Raw genomic sequence first — 21244 nt, forward strand, 5'->3', positions numbered from 1 at the left:
TATGCATGCAGTAGTGTGTTATAGAATTAATTAAAATGTATCTGGAGAAAAAAATAATTACATTAAAATAAGATAACATATAAAAATTATTTTACACAATTTTGTATGACAATTTCCTATACATTAGGGATGGCAAGAACATCATTGCAGTTCAGAATTGGTCTTTGAAGTAGGGTTTCAGCACTTCCTTTATATAAACGTTCATGTTTATATAAAGATCTATGTAGAAGTTTGGTCTTTTTTCCAATGGATCCTATGTTTTGAGTTTTCAACTCTGTGTTGTGCGAGCCCAGATTTCTGTGGTTTGATAAGATGGATATGGTCTTGATGTTTCGAAATGCGTTTATTAACAGATCTACATGTCTCTCCATAGTAAGACAATTTACAGGAACATGGAACCTTGTATACACCAGGTAGCATCAGAGGTGAGAGTTTGTCTTAAGCAGAAGGTAACAAGCTATAGATCTGGTTGATTGGTTTGTAGGTAGCAGCAAGTTTGTATTTCTTCATAATTTTTGAAAGACGTTCGGAGATGCCCTTGACATAAGGTATGGGAATCCTCCGGGCTTGTTCTTGTCTAGGTTGATGTGTGTGGGGAAGTGACTGATGGTTTTTTCAGTTGTTTTAGGATTGTATCCATTTAGTAGGGCTGTATTTTTGATTATTTCCAATTCTTGGTTTAGAGATTCTTCAGAGGAGCAGAATCTGTGTGCTCTGGTTACTAATGATTTAATGATGCCAAATTTTTGAGATGGATGATGAGCAGAAGAATTGTGAATGTAGTGACCTGAAAATGTCCGCTTGCGATAGACAGAAGTGGAGATGGAACCATCTTCTTTTCTTTGGATGTGTAAATCCAGAAAGGAGATACCCTGTGGAGATTCTTTTTCTAGTGTGAATTTCATGCAAGGATGAAGGCTTATTTTATCTAGAAACAGGTGTAGTTTCTTGTTCAGAATGATCCCAGACAGCAAAGAGATCATCAACATACCATAGCCAAATTTTTGGTTTGGGTTTCAACATGGAAATTTTTTCTTCAAGGTATTTTAGAAACAGGTTGGCTAAGTTTGGTGATAAGGGAGACCCCATTGCTGTTCCTTCCTCTTGCTTGTAAATTTTTTCTTTCCAAGTGAAGTATCCAGACGTAATAACAAATTTGAATAATTTGATAATATCGGATAGAAATTTTTGAGTTAACAAGTCTATCGTTTCCTTATGGGGAATATTAGTAAAGAGGGAGACAATGTTGAAGCTAATTAACATGTCAGTTTCCAACAGTTGAATGTCTTTTATTTTTGTGTGAAACTGTGAAATTTTTAATTGAAGCTGAGTGGCCTATGAGAGGACGTAGAAGGTTAGATAAAAATCTTGATAATTTGTAAGTTGGGCTACTGATAGAATCCCTGATGGGTCGGAGTGGAACATTATTCTTGTGAAGTTTAGGTAAACTGTATATTCTTGGAGGCCTAGCATGTAATGTCCTGAGTTTTTTTATTGTTTCTTCATCTAAGGAAGTGGTTTCATCAAGTAACTTTTTGAGTTTCTTGAACTGTCTTTTTGTAGGATCATAATCAAGTTTGGCATATGTATTTTGATCTTGGAGTAGTAAATTCTTTTTTATTGTCATATGAATTGGTGTCTAGAACAACAGTGGTATTTCCCTTGTCGGCTCTGGTGATAATTATGTTTGTTACGTTTTAAGGAGGTAAGAGCTTTCAATTCTGATGGTGGGATATTCAAGTCTGAAGGTTTGGCGTCATAGATTATTTTGGCTATATCACGCCATATCAAGATATGTCAGTTATCTAGTTGCAGACTGAACCTGGACTCGTCACTAAAAAGTAAACGAGCCCAATCCTCATTTGTCAAATTGCAGTGTTCCCATGTCCATATTCTTTGGGCTCTTTTGTGATTTGCAGTAAGTAGAATGCAAACCATTGTCTTCAAGCATATAAATCTATGGTATGAAGACGATTTCGTACTGTCTGCGTTGATACCAGCCTCTCTGTCGCTGTGGTAAGTTCGCTTCGAAGTTGTGTTGCGCTGAATGTTTGATTTCTTCTGACAAATAACGACAAATACTGATCGTCTGTTGGAGTTGCTGGTGATGGGCGACCTTGACCTTGTCTTCAGCAAACATTTCCTGTCTCCAGAAAGCAATTCCAAAGTCACGAAATTAAGCTTTGCGATACACGATATGCTCGAGCAACAACTTGCTGCATTTGTCCAGCTTCTAATCGACCAATGGCTCTCCAAGCCATGGATTCCAGGATTTCATGTTGCTCTGCCATTTTTAACAAAATAATGGGTGGTAGGTGACACAAGTTTACAATTGAAGTGATAATTATGCACTGTGGAAGTGAGTGCAACAAGCCATTATTTTATACCCCCCCCCCCCGATGCTAATATGGCTAAGACAGGTTTCAACAAGTCTTAACATGATTTTGTACGTAGTTGCGTGTTCTACACTGTTGTATATTAAGAATATTTTAAAATAAATGTGTGGCATTTGTAAATTATTTTTATAACTTTATAATTTACAAGAAAACCAAAATATTCCCTAATTGTTTTGAGCAGTATATTAACCTGATATCCAAGCCCATATGATGCAACTTGTTTTTATAATCTAGCAATATTATTTATGCTAGCCTGTATAAATAATATTGCTGTCATCTGCCAACCACTGTATATGAGTTCTTATCGATTTCTCCAAAATCTTAATAACTCAGAAGAAACAAAACCAGGCCTATAGATTGATACCTCCATTCTACCACTACCTTTATGCAGTGGTACTATCTTACTCTCTTTCCACTCTCCAGTCCCATTGCAAGACTCATTAAACAGCCAAGTCAATGCTACAGTCAGTTCTATAGCATATTTTATTAAAACATGATGAAATTCCATCTAGTCCCCCCCTATTAACCTCATACATACTCAGTATTCAGAATACACTTCACCGGTCATTATCATTCTATGAATGAAGCCTATAGTGCTTCCTAACACAATTGACCCTTAAGAAATCCAATAATTCACTTCCTTATTACTGCATGCCGTCTTCTCTGCCTTGTTTATAGCGCTGTATTTGAAGTCTCCCATAATGATTGCTCGCTTTGCACTTGCCACACGAATTTGCTAAACATTTCCTGGTCTGTAACACCATCCCATTAAATATCTTGTCATATAAAACTTTATCTCGCATATATTCTCAAAGCCATTGGTGTTATTTCCACTGAGATTCTCCTCCCTGAGAGTGTACAATTCATCTCTTATCAGTAACATACCACCATATTTACTTTCCCTATCCTGTCAAAATATGCTGTACCCTTTGATTTGTATCTCTGTTAGAACATCCTCCTCGGTTAACAAAGTTCCACTGACACCAATAACTTTGGAGAGAGTGAATAAGTCAATGCCACAAACTCATTCCCTTTATTCCTAATGTTCCTAGTATTTGTATATAGAAAAACCAATGTATTGTCAGTATTCTTAGAGTTATTATTATTCCTCTCTTACTCTACCTCTCTCTATAATATAGTGTACCCTCCCCCTCACAATTCAAACCACTATCCCCACATGAGGCCATCCCTGCAACATTTAATCTGTGCAATTCTAATTTCCCTGACCCAGCACACTCACTTGCCTAGAAAACAGCAGCCTCTCCAAATGCCTCTGCCTTTCTGCATTCCAATGTAATTCATATCTTGCATACAGCTCTTTTCTATCTTGAAATGTACTCCACACATCCACATATTCCAGACCTCTTTTCCTGCGCATTTTTGCTATCATATCATTCATCATCACTGCTCTTCTCCTCCATTCTGCATTATCATACTGGAGAAATATGCTCGCTGTCTTTTCTCATACACATTTCTGCTGCACTATCACTAACATCAACCTCAAATCTCACGCTACAAGATTCATGCTACCTCTCATGTCATTCATCCCAACCATTATTATCATCTTCTCTATACTTTCACCCCTTCACTGTTGTTGCCACACTGTCTATCATTCCACCAGACAGATATTTCTCTGGCACTCTACTCTGCACACCTCAAATCATTGAATCTCTATACATGACACTCTGAACAGATCCATCCATCATTCTCTCACTGGCATCCCGGACTCTTATGACTTCCAATCTCTCTCTGGTTTCTCCCTCTCATCTCTCTCTCTCTATCCATTGCTTCCATACTCTCTTGGCTTTCTGCAATTTCCTCTCCTACCATCTCTCCCAGTCTCTCTCTCCTTCCTCTCCTCTTTACTTTCTGATGCCATTCTCTTACACTTACTCTCGTTTCTCTCATACTAGCCAACTTCTCTATCCTCCCAAAATCTTCATTCATCCTTCTCAGCTCAGTTTTCATTTCTTCCATCTCCTTTCTCAGCTTTTCTTTTTCCACACATTCTGCTTTCAATTTACATTCACACACACAATCATGGCCATCAGACAAACCATCTCTGTCTACTAAACTGCCCAAGGCTAAATCTCTATATATGTCTTTAACATTCTTTCCACCTTCCAATAAACCACTGACATCCACAAACTGGAAATCATCCATTTCCAAAGTACTATCTCCATCATCAGTAAATCTTGACATCAAGATGCTTATGTCTCCCAGCGCCTCCCACTGTCTACATTTCATGCACGCATACACATTCCTGTCTCACACCTGCCACATTTTTAAGCAGCATGATGCATACATACCAAATGTTAGTAGGCTACAAAATAATTTACTATGCCTTGAAAAATGTAGTCTTTAAATGATGGGGTAGGCTAGGTGTAATGCTAAAACTGGTGGCCACCATGTTGAATACAATTAATACATGTAGAAACAATACCGAGAGAGAATAAAATCCTAACAAAATATCACAGAATCATACAAAAAATCAATTTGAATAGTGCTAACCGAGAAACCAGTATTGTCATGGAATAAACAGAATATCTTTTCTTACTACTACTACTATTTATCTTTTTTTTTTTTTTAACAGCTCATGTCATGTGTTGCATTTGCTTTCACATGCTAGCAGCATCACATATTTATTTAATTACTATTTTTTTTTTGTCACTATTTTTAATCACAATTTGTTTAATCACTACTTAAATCATTAGTTCCAACAAGCACTATCATCTCTTTTACTTTTCTTTTCTGTTTACTGTTATATCCTTTATTTTAGCTCTCAGGAAGCTTGACATAGACTCATTCATCAAGCACAAATTTAACAGTAGAATTCCATACCATATTATTATTATTTTCTTATATTCTAACTGACTCATTTTGTTATTATTTTTATTATTTATTTATAGCTTATAAATTTCCATGCTTTTCTATCTTTTATCGTAATTCTTGTAGATAAACTTATACGTTGGTTATACATGACTTTAAAATTTTCAGGAAATAACTTATACTAAAATGTTAATAAAAAAAAACTTTAATCAATACTTTCCAATATTTTGCCAATATTACATTGCCATCTTCTGGGAACATAAAACTGTGATATGTGCATGCAGGCACTAACAACAAGCATATGAAGCTGAAGAAGACAACTGACGTTGGTCCTAGATTCTTAAAGGTGCCCCCCTAGCAGGATAAATTGGGTTATCTTGGCTGATGTTCTTAGGATGCAAGCTTCCCAAATTTGGGGCAGTCTCATACATCCAAATTTGTTGAAGTTTAGGAAGAGCTGTGGTTGATTATGAAACTCATAATCTTTCATATTTATATTTGCTGCGGTGTAGTAAAGTGGCTTTCTTCCAGCATATTCTTCTGTGGTGGGTATCTAGGGCATGATCTGCAAGTCCTGAGTGGCTGTATTGTAGTGGTAGATGTAGTCTTTATGTTCGGATATCCTGATATTAGCTGTCCTGCCTGTTTGGCCGTAGTAGGACAGTTTACAACTGCAAGTGACCTGGTATACTCCATAGATCTAGGGGAAGTGGCTGGTCTTTGGTGGAGTGGATAAGGGATGCCAATTTCTTATATTATTATATTACGTTCTTATATTTGCTCCACCAAAGACCAGCCACTTCCTCTAGGACTTTTGGATCATCCACTAGATACCCACCACAGAATACGCTGGAAGAAAGCCGCTTTACTACACTGCAGCAAATATAAATGTGAAAGATTATTCCTGGAATCAGCCACAGCTCTTAAAAAAAAAAAAAAAAAAAAAAAACTCTCCCAAATTTGGGAAACTTACATCGTTAGAACATCAGCCCAACAGCCAAGACAACCCAATTTAGCCAGCTAGGGGCATCTTTAGGATTCTAGGCCAACACCAGTTGCCTTCTTCAGCCTCATTTGCTCGTTGTTAGTGCTTGCATGCATGCACACACATAGTTTTATGTTCTCAGAAGATGGCAGTGTATCATTGCCGAAATATTGGACGGTATTGATTAAAGTTTTTTAATTAATATATTAGTATATGTTGTCTTTTCCTGTTACTCTGGAATTTTATATGTTAATTTTTTATTATTTTTTTATTTATGTCTTCAGTATTAAAGATTCTCATTTCTGGGTTTCACATATTGCTATCCTTAGCTTTCAATGCTGTCTGTTGTTCTGCCAATTGTTTGGTGCCATTTTTAAAAACTATCTTAATAAAACAATAGTATAGCTTAAAATGTAATAGCAAATGTACTAAATACAATAAAATCAGTAAAAACCACAACATGAAAAAAAAAAAACTTAAGTAATAAAAGAAAGAAAAAACTTTTTAAATTTAAAAAAAAAAATCACCTGCTTTACAGGAGTTTCGAAATTATGCCCACCATTTTATTGAAATAATGGACTGAAAGCCTTAGAAATTATCTTTAGTTGACTGTGCTTTGAACTTTGAGGCATGCTGATTATCTGAGTTCAAATTAACTCAGATTTACTGTATTATTTTGCAGTAACTATAGTAAAACTTTTTTGTGTAAACATATAATTGAAAACTAATTAAAGAGAAGGAGGGGAAAAGGTTTAGCTAATTGTCTGTATTGCATATACAGACAGACCCTATATATGTAAGTAAATTCGACTTACCTAAATTCAGAATTGGACATATTATCCTGAAAGGACCAGGGAAAAAATTATCAAGTTGTAAAAATTTTAATTAACGTGTACATTACTCACATGCTATCTAACAGTAATTTTCCCCAAGGCATAGAGCCCTTGCAGTGCATGCATACGTATACCTTCCTCTGTCTTACTTTGTTTACCATCGAACCCAGACATACTGTGTATTTATATTCATGCATTTTTGATAATTTTTAGTGTTTCTTTGCATGTACTGCAGTAGAGTACACTCATAACTGGACAATGGAACAGACGTGGAAATAGATTCATGATGACAGAAATATATTAGAGATTTATGAGAGAAGAAAGTAGCCACTGTTCAGGCATCTCTTGATAATTTCCTAAGGAAGGCTGAGCTGCCAAACTATATTACTTGCATTAGTAATTACATACTTAAATCTAATTTATGTGTGCATCCTTCAGTTGAAACTAACAGATATAATCTTTAAAACATGTTAATACAATACTATTCATGTAATGGGTAAGGATGGGCTAAATCTGACTCATGTAAAATTTGAGTTATCTAAAGATTTCTGAAACAAAACTCTTATGTAAGTCAGGGCCTATCTCCATTTTTTCATTAAATCTTTATTTATGTGCTTTCATCTTTTTTTTTTTTTTTTTTTTTCATTATTGTCAAAGTTGGGTGTGACCTAAGGTCACCCAACTTTGACAATAATGAAAAAAAACAAACAAACTTTATATTTATCCAATTAATAACAAAACATAAAATTCCATTTTGTTTAAATTAAAAGAAATATCTTTTGATTTAAAAATACTTGTTTAAAATAAAACATTAATAAAATAAAACAATTTTTTGCAGCTATTTAATCTGCACAACACACTGGATGCAAAGGAGTTGTTCTTTTCAGAAGCATTCAGTGAAGCATCAAAAAAGATTGAAACATTGGAAAGGCCACCAAAAAAATTACAGTCTTTAACTTCTCCAAGGCTTGATTCTACTTTAAGTAAAGAATGTTCTCTCAGTGCCAATATTAATGCAGTTGCTGAAGCCGCTGCATGTGGTATCCAGTCTACACTAATTAACACCATTGTAGATGAGCTTATTAGTAAAACTCCAGTTCCTTCAATTCCTGAAATTGAAGAGCTAAATAAATTATATGTGAAACCCTCCATGGAAAGAATTTTGTTATTAGAGTGCAATGAAAAGTATCCCATGGTAGTAGCAGATCTAGGATATACATCGTCTTCATGTCAAGAAGTTACCTGTTTGCTTCTTGATATGGCTCTGAAACTTATGGCTGTGTCGTCTCCATTGCATTCCAAAGAAAAATCGTCAAAGCAAAAAAAAAGCTTTGCTTCACCATTCAGGGGACCCATAAAAACATTGAAGCTCATAAGAATGTTTATGCTAGAATTAGAAAACTTTCAAAAGCAAGATCCAACTCCATTTTTAGTTTCAGCATTTTTTTCTTATTCTTTTCCATCTGATCCTCTTCCTAAAATTTTGGGAAGTTTCATAGGATCACTAGATCATAATATTTTTAAAGATCAGATAGAAGCATGGAAGAACTTTTTTGAAGAGTTAAATGAAGTGTCATTGCTTTTAAAAAAAGAATTTCCTGAGTTATCTGCATGTGAACCACCCAAAGACGTACCTGAGCCTGGTTATCATCATCTACATACGCACTTCTGTAAACTTTACAAAGTCTGTTCACGTTTACAAACTTTAGTTATGGACAAGATGAGACCTTCAAAATCTACATATGTAAACTACTTAAAACTTCTCTACAATCATGTAAAACAAGTGTCTCTTGCTCTGCAGGACTGCAGAAGTCATGGTTTAGGATCAGGTAAGTTTGTCATTGCTTATTGTGTTAATTTCTTTATAATCTCTTACTTTTGTGAATAAAAGTAACATTATCGTTGCATAGGCTTCTGTGTAAGAGAGTGGACATGCTAGGAATATTTTTTCATTGTTATTCCATAAGTAAAATTAAAAAACTATACCCTCTGTCCAAAAAGAAACCGAACTCTTGATAGAAAATGAAACACAGGCCAATTATAATTATTCAAATAATTTATTTCAATCAATATACTCTCCCTCAACTTCGATACAGTGTTTGGCATGGTCAATTAATTCGTTAAATGAGTTTTTTATATCTGTTTTTGGGATACTGTTGAGGTTTGTGGTTACTGCCACTTCAACTTTTCAATGGTGTCGTATTGCTTTCCTTTCGTCGGCAAATGAAGTCAGGGGAAGAGAAAGACATTGCAGGTTGCTAAATCAGGTGAATATGGCGAGTGATCCAACACACAAACTTGGTTTTTGCTCAAAAACTGTCTCATAATGTTCGAACGATGAGATGGTGCAATATCATGCAAAAGTGACCAACTGCCTTCATCACGATATTCATGCCATACATGATGAATTCTCGCTATCAATCGCTTCAAAACTTTTTTTTTTTTCATATGCCCCTCTTCTGGTGGTCTCCACTCAGCACTCTGGCACTTTGTTTCAGACTCATGCTCAAAACACCACGTTTCGTCACCAGTAACGATTGTTTCAAGGAAATTTGAGACCTTAGCAGTTTTAATGCGGTCCTTGCAGTGTTCAATTCGATACATTTTTTGGTCATCAGCTAGCTTGTAGGGAACAAATTGCGAATTCAATTTACAAAGGCCCAAATTCTCGGTCAAAATGTTTTGCACAATTGAGTTTGGAATCCCCCAATTCATCTTCAACCAATCTCACAGACAATTTGAGGTTTTCTTTGATGAAATCGTGCACTTTTTGGATGTTAACTATGCTCAGTCCAGTTTTTGGACGGCCTGGCTTTTCATCGTCCTCAAGCATCTCACGATCACTTTGAAATCGCTTAAACCACTCTTAAACTTGAGTATGGGATAAGTATTCATCATCATATGCTTTTTGAAGCATTTGATGCATTTTGGTAAAACTTTTACTAAGCTTAACACAAAAGTCAATCACAGCTCTGTTTGAAACTCATTTTCTGACCATTTGTCAGAACACACTGTCACTCTCGGCACTATAACTCGGCTTCTAATGAAACAAATGTCATAAACAGTTGACATTTGTTTCTTGGCTATAACTTGACTATAACTAATGAAGGTTGCCGCTTTCAACACCAAAAAGATACAACAGGTGGCACTACTAGTTCTATTTTCGTAAAGTTTGGTTTCTTTTTGGACAGAGTGTATTTTTATTGACATTGAAAGTTTTTTTCAGTTGCTTATGTTATAAAATTAAAGTTGCCAAGAAATTATATTCTTGGGAACTTTAATTATCAATCTGGTTTAATGCTTGATCCAAGTGCAGGCAAACAAAGTTTGTGCATGAAGTATCTTCACAACTGGACCACTTGTATATAGAGGCTAATGACATCATGTCACTTACCTTAGCATCCCATAGTGCAAAGCATGCCCCCTTTTGGACGTGTATAATGCTGTGCATTATAGGAAAGGCCACCACCCAGGTCAAAACTGGTCTGGGTTTTTACCTCAATATTTGACTCTCTAAAAACTCTGAGTGATCTACAAGATCACTCTAAATCTCACTGGGTGACCCTAAAGGGTCAGTACTAAACTCTTCACTTCTGACCCCAATCACAGGACAGGAAGCTCATCAGTGGCTCCACTCAGCAACAGGCAAAAACAAGACACCAAGCAGAAACTCTATTCTCCTGGAAGCAAGCTACCATTAGCAGGTGCTAGACCCAGATGAGATGCCAATGTTGAAGTAATGCAGAGGTTGTATTTTTCCCGTATTCAAGCATTGAAAAGGTTTATCGCATAATTATTAAATTACTCTGGATCTGAGGTATATGTTGAAAGTTGTTTTTTTTTTTCACTTAATTATGCTATAAATTAAAGTTGCCAAGAAATTATATTCTTGGTTTAATCCTCTATCCAAGTGTAGGCAAACAAAGTTTGTACAGTACATGCTTTCATGATTAGGCTACTTGGATATAGAGGGTAATGACTTCACATCTCTTGTGGAGATAGATCCATCCTTCCAGAGTTTAAACAACAAATTACACAATAATCAGAGTAATTAACTTTAATTAAAGTACATTTCACCATGTGATTACTATAGTTATTGTGTAATTTATTGTTTATTGTTATGCCATAGGTACCTTTAAAGATTAGACTTCCAGAGTTTAGACAAAGTCTGTTGTTTTAGCTACTCCTAATTTTCTTTTGATGTCTTCTGAACAGCAAAGTTCTACTTTGTTTCCTGAATTTCAATAAAGGATTAAACCCAAGATATAATTTCTTGGCATCTATAATTTATAGTGCAAGAAATGAAAAGAAAAAAAAAACTTTCGACTTTATCTCTGATCCAGAGTAATTTAATGCAGAGGTGATACACCTTTTCTTTGCTTGTATATATGAAATATGACTTCTGCATTACTTCAACCTTTATCTCGAGGAATGAAGATTGTGGGAGAATCGACCGTGAGATGCAGTGATTAATACTCTTGGAGGGTAATGGATGGCAATGCTGTAGCCAATGAAGTTCTAACTGAGACTCGGCTGTTGCTGTTACCTTCCTGCCACGATCAGAGCTTTAATAGCTCAATAACACCTTTTCCCTACACTGTCCTCTACAGATAACGGGGAAGATGAAAAGCATTCTTGCTTTGCCCCTTTAAGCCAGTCCTTGTAAGGACTATAATGACGTTTCTCTCTTCTGATCTTACTTCCACTAATGAGGAAATTTTATTGTTTAGTCAGATGATTTTTGAATTTAGAAAGAAGCATTATACAAATTTTTTGCTAGGTGGTGTAGACCATCCACATTATGCAATATTCACCAGGGGATGATAAAATTCTATCTATTTTTACTGTGAGAGGTTTTTTAAATGGTTCCATCCTCTTAGTTCAATGTGTTCTTATGATCACTTGCAGGGATGACTGTAGAGCAATCCCAGGCAGAGAAGGCCAACTCAAGGCAATTAACTCAGATAAGGCTAACTACCTGGATATCAATCATCTTTGCACTTTAGTTTCATTTGGTTGTTCATTTGCATGAGACTGGTGAAAAAATTAAAACGATAGCCTTTGGCTATATGATGATATAAAAGAGCTTAAGCCTTTTTCTCTATCTTTCTTTTCTTTCTCTTAATACCATCAGGCTCTCTTGCACCCCTATACTAACTACTCTAGGCCTATGATGAACACCCTTTACTTTTTCACCTTAATAAAGGTTGACACTGGTCTGGGTAGTGGGCCTTTTTATAATGCATAACATTATACACATCCAAAAGGGGTGTGGTTTGCATTATGGAATACTAAGGCAAGTGATGTGAAATCATTAGCCTCTATATACAAGTAGTGCAGTTGTGAAGATACTTCATGCTCAAACTCTGTTTGGCTACACTTGGATAAAGGATTAAACCAAGAATATAATTTCTTGGCATCTTTGATTTATTTTTATTGATTTTTCAGTTTTTTTTTTTTTAGTTTATTCAAGTAATTATCCTGATGTAAAACAGAGCTGTTTCACAAAACTAGTAAAAAAATTCAATAAAAATTGATCTCTAAAAATTGGTTTCTTATTTTACTTGTGGAATAATACCAAAAAAAAACATTCCTAGTATAAAACTAACGTTCATTAAAACGAGCAAATATTTTTAATTTTAACAAGGAATTAATGAAACATTGTTAACAGCTTTCACTTTTTTTAAAAGAAATGTATTTGCTTTCATGTGAGCATCCAATTGCCATCTTTACATTTGATTAACAAATATTTGTCAGCGGTTTGTGGAAGTTCAGATGACAGTGAAAAGGCTCTAGTTTAATTATGGATTAAAATAGAAGTAATAACTACTTCATTCATCTATTCATTGGACACCAGTCCTCACCAGGTGATCCTGTTGTATGCTTTTCTGGAGGCTTCAGCTCTGAAGATCAGACACACATCCATCTCATTGAGGGTCAATCACTTCCTCTTTTACCTGGAACTTTATTGTTGGACGCCCTCATAGCTTTACAGTATGATGCAGTATCCTTGCCAGTGTGACACATATACATGTCTGCAATGCTGCATGTGGGCATAGCAACGTAGACATTTTTTTTAGAATAAGATTACACTGGATTTTTTTATGGACCAATGAATTTAATGACAAAATATGCCAACAAGTTTCACCAACTGGGCTGTTTGGCTTTTTCAGGGCATACAAAACGGTAAAGACAACTCAAAGTCACTAGTACATAGAACAAAAGTATAAAATATAACAAATTAAAAAGATGCGTGACATCATATGCATGGAGTGTGTGGCTCATTGGTTATTGTTGTATGTGCACGCTCTGTAGTTTGCAGCAAAATTAAATTCTGGCAAGTTTAGCAATCTTATTAGGGTTTTTCATATGTCAGGCAGGATCATTCCTTGATTTCTGTTTAGACTGCTCTCAGAACAGCAAACCACTGTGGCTTCTTTGAAATTGCAACACCAGAAATCTTTTTCTAGATAGGGCATGGAACTTTTGTCCCATTCACTGGTGCAACTTGTGTTGAAGAAGTGAAGGGCTAATCCGAAGCTATCTATTCTGTTGTTTTTAACATCCCCTACATGTTCCTTTTTTCTTATTTCAAGATGATGTCTGACCTATATAGTTTAAACCACAGGAGCAAGGGATGTTGTATACTCCTGCGTATCTGAAGAAGGCATTGCTGTCTTTTGGTGACCTTAATATGTTTCGGATCGTCTTGAAAGTTACTCTAATTTCAAAACATTTGAAGAGTGTTGCAATCTTTTTTGACACTGTTCCTGCATAAGGAATGGCAATTGAGGATTTATATTGAGTCTTGGCAGATTGTTGTTGTGTGTAGTTGCTATGAAGTATCTTTTTAATTAAATGTCTTGGATACCCATTTACCAGGGGCTGTAATATATGAGTTAATTTATCCTGGAGGTCTTTTTCTTCTGATATGATGCTGGTGGCTCTATTTTTGAGCATGTGTATGATGCTAAGTTTTTGAGAAATGTGGTGAGTAGATGAAAAGTGAAGATAACATTCAGCATGGATTGGTTTACGGTAGACTTTAAGGTTGATATGTCCATCTGCTTGTTTTTTGATTAGGGTATCTGAAAATGGTAGTTGTCTATCCTTCGCAAGTTCCAAAGTGAATTTGATTTTCTGATGGAAGATTTGGTTTGATTTGATTTGAAGATTTGATTTTCTGATATCTTTGTTAGAAAGTCAAAATGTGCTGTTTTAGTGTTTCTCCAAATTATAAAAACATCATCAACATACCTCCACCATACTAATGACTTAGGGTCTAATTGGGAAAGGATGTCATTTTCTAGTTCTCCATGAATAGATCTGTGCATGGAGAAGATAGGGGGCTGCCCATAGCCAAGTCAGTTAGTTGTTCCTATATAGTGTCGTTCCATTTGAAGAAGTTTGATTTGAAGCAGTGACTAAAGAGGTTAGCAGTATCTTGAGGATACAGATTGTGTAAAATGTTGATAACTTCTTCTACCGGAATGTTGACGAATAAAGATACCATGTCCAGGTTGGCAAGAATATCTGTTTCAAAAATAGAGATGTTTTTCAATTTAGCAATGAAGTGCTTTGAAATCTTTATGTAAGTATCAGAGTTTTGAATATGATCCTTTAGGAGATGGGCAAGGTGTTTAGACAGTAGGTAGGTTGGAAAATTTCTTCCATCCACTATGGGGCATAGAGGGACTCCATTTATGAACTTTAGGACAACCGTATAATCACGATGTCACTGGGTGCAATGACTTCAGTCTCCGTTGTAGATCTGTAGGCCAACCGTTCATATTTTGTAATAAATTATTTGTGACCTTGTGGTTTTTCCATGTAGAGTCTGAATCTAATATCCGATAAGTTGATGTATCTGAGAGTAACTCTGTGATCTTAGCTGTGTAGTCTTTGGTGTTAAGGATAACCATTCAGTTTCCTTTGCCTTTAAAATTATGATTTGTTTGTTCTTCATGGTGGAGAGAGTTTGCTTTTCTGAAGGTGTTATATTTTGGTTTGGTGGTCTTGACAACGAAAGGATAACAGCGCTCTTTAATCTAAGATCATTGGCTATTGTTTCAGACAAAGATGAGAGTGCTAAGTTCATATCTGATATTTTGTATTCTATCACGTAATAGTGCCAGGCGGCTCAAAATAGATAGCTCCGGATTATCCCTTCACTTCTTCAACACAAGCCACACCATTGAATGGAACAAAAGTTCCATTCCTTATCTAGAAGATTTCCGGTGTCACAATTTCAAAGAAGCCACAGTGGTGCGCCGTTCTGAAAGCAGCCTAAACAGAAATCAAGGAATGTTCCTGCCTGACAGATGGAAAATCCTAATAAGATCGCTAAGCTTGCCAGAATTTAATTTTGCTGCAAACTACAGAGCATGCGCACACAACAATAACTAATGTAACACATGCTCCATGCATATGATGTCGCACGTCTTTTTAATTTGTTATATTTTATACGTTTGTTCTATGTACTAGCGACTTTGAGTTGTTCTTTACTGTTTTGTATGCCCTGAAAAAGCCAAACAGCCCATTTGGTGAAACTTGTTGTCATATTTTATCATTAAATTCATTGGTCCATAAAAAAACCCAGTGTAATCTTATTCTAAAATTAAGTTAGTGGCCAAAAAAATATATTCACAGTGTAGATTGTTCGAAATATCTTCATAAAGTCATTCTGGCATTCTTTGCTCCCAAAATGAGTGGAGTTGAGTCTGTTTGAATATGTTATTGTTATATTTTGAAGAGAGAGACTGATTGCTCTATGTATGTTATCCCCCACCTATATCCAACATATATATTAAAATCAGTCAGGGAGTAAGATAACACTCTTATAATTTTATTTTAGTTGATTAGAATGTTTCAGATTCATATCTATGATGATGCATTGACTTCAAGGATCACTATGTTGTGTATATTCAGAGTGAAGCTAATTATAAAAAATTTAAATATTTACTATAAGCATATAAATATATACAAACAGCTACAAATTCTTAGTACTTCACTGCATCTCTCTAAGAAGATTTGACATTCCTTATAAAATTAAAAGCACTAAATTAATTTCTAACTTCTTAAGACATACAAATAATTACATGGACAGTTTAAAAATTACTTAATCTGAGCCCAATAATAATTTCTCACATACTCTTAGACTCTCGCAGTTAAATTCAATACTGAGAGATAACATTAAACACATTACAAAATAAATCTGAACACAGCATTCAATGAAAGTTCTGTGGTTTTACTTGGCCATATGGAAATTTCTTTTGCAGCATCTATTTTATCACTGTTCTATATATATCTTCCCTTATTTATTAATTTTTTTTTTCCACTCATTCAGTTTGTCTTATCTCTTAAATTCTTTAAACAAACACGTACGTACTGTATATATATTTTTAGATTACTTTATCATATAGAAAAATGTATTCTTTATTAATGAATTTTTCACTCCGTATATATAAAACTGTAAAAGGCGAATGTAACAAGTGAAACATTTATATGATATTTTTACAGTTTGATAATTGGAGTCCACAAGTTCTGTCATTCAGCTCGAGAGATTTCTTTCACATTGCACGTGTTCCATTCTTCTGTCAACGAGGATTTCATGAAATGGAAACGTGGTGGAAGGAAATCTGCTCTAACACAACCTTTCTAAGCTATTCTTTTATTTTCTTCAAGTATGTGATTGCAAGAGTGTTGGTATTTTATTACAGTCTTATAACACTTATACTAAAAAAATCTCTAGAAACGTGTAGATTTCTTTCTAGCAGTGCGCTAGGTGAATTTATTTTATATCATTCGTGCTAGAATGAACAGCTAAATGCAGACATCTTCAGATCAACAGTCCTGCTATCTGCATTGTATGGTAACAAAACACACACCAAAACGGCACTTCCTTGTCAAAAGCATACAAGGAAGTGCCGTTAGTTGCATGATGGAAACAGGAATGCTCATCATAAACAAGAGCTAAGTTTAAAAGTTAACACGATCACACTGGGGAGAGATAAAAACTCGCAGCAACTTTGATTTTCTGACAGGGAGAGAGAAAACATCTCACAGTGCCACAATTTTCTGTTTGCATATTGACTGACACACCATATATTGTGATGGCTTCTTCACATGTAACCAAATCGGTGTGTGTGCGAGAATTGCAAAAAAGGTGTAAATATGAGAACCAACATTAATAAGCCATGTGAGAATTGAATACGGTGATACAGTAAAAAGTGCCTTAGAAGACAGAAATATAAGATCTGATAATTTACTAAATCACTTAAGGAATCGAACAAAGTAGCTACGAATATAAATTAAATTACACTTTAATAAATATTTCCAATATTTCGGCAACATCACTTTGCCATCTTCAAAAGGAACTTACAAAAAAAAAAAAAAAAAAAAAAAGGCACGTGCATGTAGGCAATACAACACAGTAACTGAGAATGAAGAGATGAAGCTATTGTTCTCTTAAAAGTCCTGATGGTGCCCTCTAGCAGGCTAAGTAGGTGTTCTTGGTCATTGGGCTTGAAGGTCTGCCGATGTAAGCCTCCCAAATTTGGGGCAGTCGCATACAACCAAATTTGTTGAGGTTTGGAGGGTTTCTTAGGGCTGAGGTTGATTCCATAAATAGTCTTCTGAATTTGTATTTGCTACCGTGTATTACTGTAGCTTTCTTTCACTGTATTCTGTGGTGTGTATCCAGAGCACAGTCTGTAAGACCAGAATGGCTGTACTTGTGAAAACGGAGGTAGTCCTTGTGTTCAGAAATTCTGATATTCGCTGTCCTGCCTGTTTGGCCAAACTAAGACAGTTTACAACTGCAAAGGACCTGGTATACACCAGGTAAGTCTAGAGGAAGTGGTTGGTCTTTAGTGGAGCAGATAAGGGATGACAATTTTCTGTAAGGCCTGTAACAGGAGGTCAGCTCATGTTTTTTTAAGATTTTTTAAAGAGAGTCACTTCTTGACCTGCAGACGTTACGAACAGATTAAAACCATTTAACTCTATACCCCCCTATATACCCCCCCCCCCGTATTTATGGGCTCCCAAAAATACATAAAGAAAATGTGCCATTACGTCCCATAGTGGGTGGCATTGATTCTCCCACATAAAAATTAGCTAAACATTTGGCCAAAGAGCTCGCACGCTATACTGGCAACACACACCATCACACATAAAAAAACTCAGCCCACTTCAAAGCCAGCATAGAAAACCTTACACTCTAACATACTGACATAATGGTCAGTTTTTGACGTCTCCTCCTTATTCACAAATGTCCCACTCAAGGAAACTAATCCAAGCTAAATATTCTCCCGATATCTCAGCCCTATTTCAGTTCACAATGAAACTCAGGCTATTTCACAGTGAACTCAGGCTATTTCATTTGGCAGGGAAAATTCTACAAACAAATAGAGGGGACAGCCATGGGTTCACCACTCTCCCCATCCTTGGCCAATTTCTTTATGGAGACCTTTGAAGAAAAAGCCTTAGCCTCTGCCCCACAAAAACCAACCATATGGTTTCGCTACGTTGATGATGTGTTCGCTATTTGGCCACATGTCTCTGAAACACTCCTCTCTTTCTTAACACGCTTAAACAACCAACACCCCAGAATCAAGTTCACCCTGGAAAAAGAGGAAAACAACAAGCCTCCCTTTCCTAGACACACCAGCACCCGCCAGCCTGATGGAACCTTGGTTTTCTTAGTTTATAGAAAACCCACCCATACAGGCAGATACATTCACCAACGATTCCCCCCCTCACAAAAATATGGAGTGGCGAAAACACTATACAACAGGGATAAACTAATCTGTTCTAACGACATGGCCCTAAACACTGAACTAAATCACATCCTCAACACTTTCTCAGCCAATGGCTACCACTCAAAAAAAATCCAAAAAATATTAAAACCTACAAACCACAGCCCCCCCCCCCCCACCTTTCACAACAAGGATTACTCTAAATCCATCACCATTCCCTACATCCGAGGCACCTCAGAAAAAATTACCAAAATCTTAAAAAAACATGACCCGACTTCCTGTTGCAGGCCTTGCAGAAAATTGGCATCCCTTATCCGCTCTACTAAAGACCAACCACTTCCCCTAGACCTACCTGGTGTATACCAGGTCCCTTGAAGTTGTAAACTGTCTTACTTTGGCCAAACAGGCAGGACAGCAAATATCAGAATTTCTGAACACAAGGACTACCTCCGTTTTCACAAGTACGGCCATTCTGGTCTTGCAGACCATGCTGTGGATACACGCCACAGAATACAGTGGAAGAAAGCTACAGTAATACACCGTAGCAAATACAAATTAGAAAGACTATTTATGGAATCAGCCTCAGCCCTAAGAAACTCTCCCAACCTCAACAAATTTGGTTGTATGCAACTGCCCCAAATTTAGGAGGCTTACATCAGCAGACCTTCAGCCCAACAGCCAAGAACACCTACTTAGCCTGCTAGAGGGCACCATCAGGACTTTTAAGAGAACAATAGCTTCATCTCTTCATTCTCAGTTACTGTGTTGTATTGCCTATGTGCACGTACCTTTTTTTTTTTTTTTTTTTGTAAGTTCCTTTTGAAGATGGCAACGTGACATTGCCGAAATATTGGAAATATTTATTAAAGTGTAATTTAATTTATATTCGTAGCTATGTTGTTTAATTCCTTAAGTGATTTAATAATGCATAACCAACGTATAAGCCTGTTTATGAGAGACACTATGTAATTTAAAAAAAAAAATTTTTTTTTACACTTTAGTAACATTTTCATTCCAGCCTTCAGAAAGAATAGACTTAGTGAGTAAAAATGGATTCACTCATTATTAGAAAGCATAGCTCATGCATATGCTGCATTGTTTCTTTTTTCTTTTCCTACTGAAAGGTTCCATGGCAACATGCCTTTCCACAAGCTGTGTAGCCTGGTTTCTGAAACACAAAGCATTCTGCAACCTCTCTGATCATCAGAACTCAACCCAGAATATCTTCCCCCTCCAAGCAAGGCACTGTTCATGGTGGAGGGGACCTCCCAGTAATAGTGCTGGCCTTTTTCATTTTTATTCTTTTTTCTGTGCCTCTTCACTCTTCTTCTCTAGAGTGTTTTACTATCCTATAGTCCAGACCACCATCACTGGGATCTAATGTCTTGCTGCCATGTTTGCAAGCTGCATAAATCTTTTAGATCAGGAAAGTGTGATCCTGGTAGTCTTGTACTACTTTGGCCTCTGTTTTGGCAAGAAAAGAAGTTGTGGATGGCTCATCTAGGATCATTTAGCTAGTGGGCTTGCCTGCAAGAGTCAATAGCATCGCATAAAGTCTCCTTTTGCATGGTCTTGAGTCAGGGCCCAAGGCTTGACGTGGTGCTGGTATAGCATGCAGGGTAGCCCTGGCATTCCATTCCCAAGTGGGAGACCATATGTGGTTCCATTGCAAGTGTGAAGTTATGGTATATACAAGAAGATGAATAATTTTTCATCCTCTTGTATATCAGGGACCCTCAACAAGCCCAGACAGGTTCAGAAACCAAAAATCATCAGTAGAAAACCAAACTAGGAAACAAAAAAAACATCAAAAGCTGTAACAAAAACGTCAATCCCTTGATTAATGCGCCTCCAATTAGTGCGTTATTGGTTAGTGCATCATTTTTTCTATACCCAGATTTGATTAGTGCGCCATACATCTTAAAAATAATTGTTACAGATTTAAAAAATTTTTTATCTATACATTTTTTATGAGTAACTATTTAAAAAAAAATCAGTCACCAGGATGAAATAATTTAGTTACCGATTTAAAACATTTTACAAAGTTATTTTTTAATGGCATATTTCCATCTACACTGTTCCAAATTTACTGCCAAAATTTGTCATGTGCTAATTACATAACATTTTGATGATATCTCATATCTCCTTTGCAATTGTTTTCGTTACTTTTTTTTTTATTTTAAAGTATTTTCCCAACCTTTCATCATCAGTAAAAGAATTAGTGAGCAAAAAAGTGGAAGTGTGAAAATGATTCAAAAAATAATCTCATTGGAAGGAAAACTTGAAATAATAAAGAAAAAATGAACAAGGCGAGTCCAGATCAAAGATAGGACAAGAACACAAAATGGGCGAATCAACTATAAGAGCAATTTTAAGCAAAGCTGCTGAATACAAAGAGAAAGGTAAGGCTGCTTCAAGTTCATCATGCATGCACTTGTAATC

General features: G+C 35.9%; 1 protein-coding gene across 1 annotated transcript in view; it reads left to right on the plus strand.

Annotated features, from left to right (window-relative positions):
- The window catches only part of LOC150102211 (zinc finger FYVE domain-containing protein 26-like), a 193668-nt gene that overhangs the window by 124447 nt on the left and 47977 nt on the right, over positions 1–21244 (plus strand). Inside the window, exons 11-12 of the mRNA XM_090399523.1 lie at positions 7882–8228; positions 8391–8872. Coding sequence (XP_090255649.1) covers positions 7882–8228; positions 8391–8872 — 829 coding nt within the window. The remainder of the gene's footprint in view (positions 1–7881; positions 8229–8390; positions 8873–21244) is intronic.

This window comes from Typopeltis vanoorti, chromosome 10 (assembly GCF_054136105.1).
Source record: "Typopeltis vanoorti isolate ZY-2024b chromosome 10, IOZ_Tvanoo_1.0, whole genome shotgun sequence".
NCBI lineage: Eukaryota > Metazoa > Arthropoda > Arachnida > Uropygi > Thelyphonidae > Typopeltis > Typopeltis vanoorti.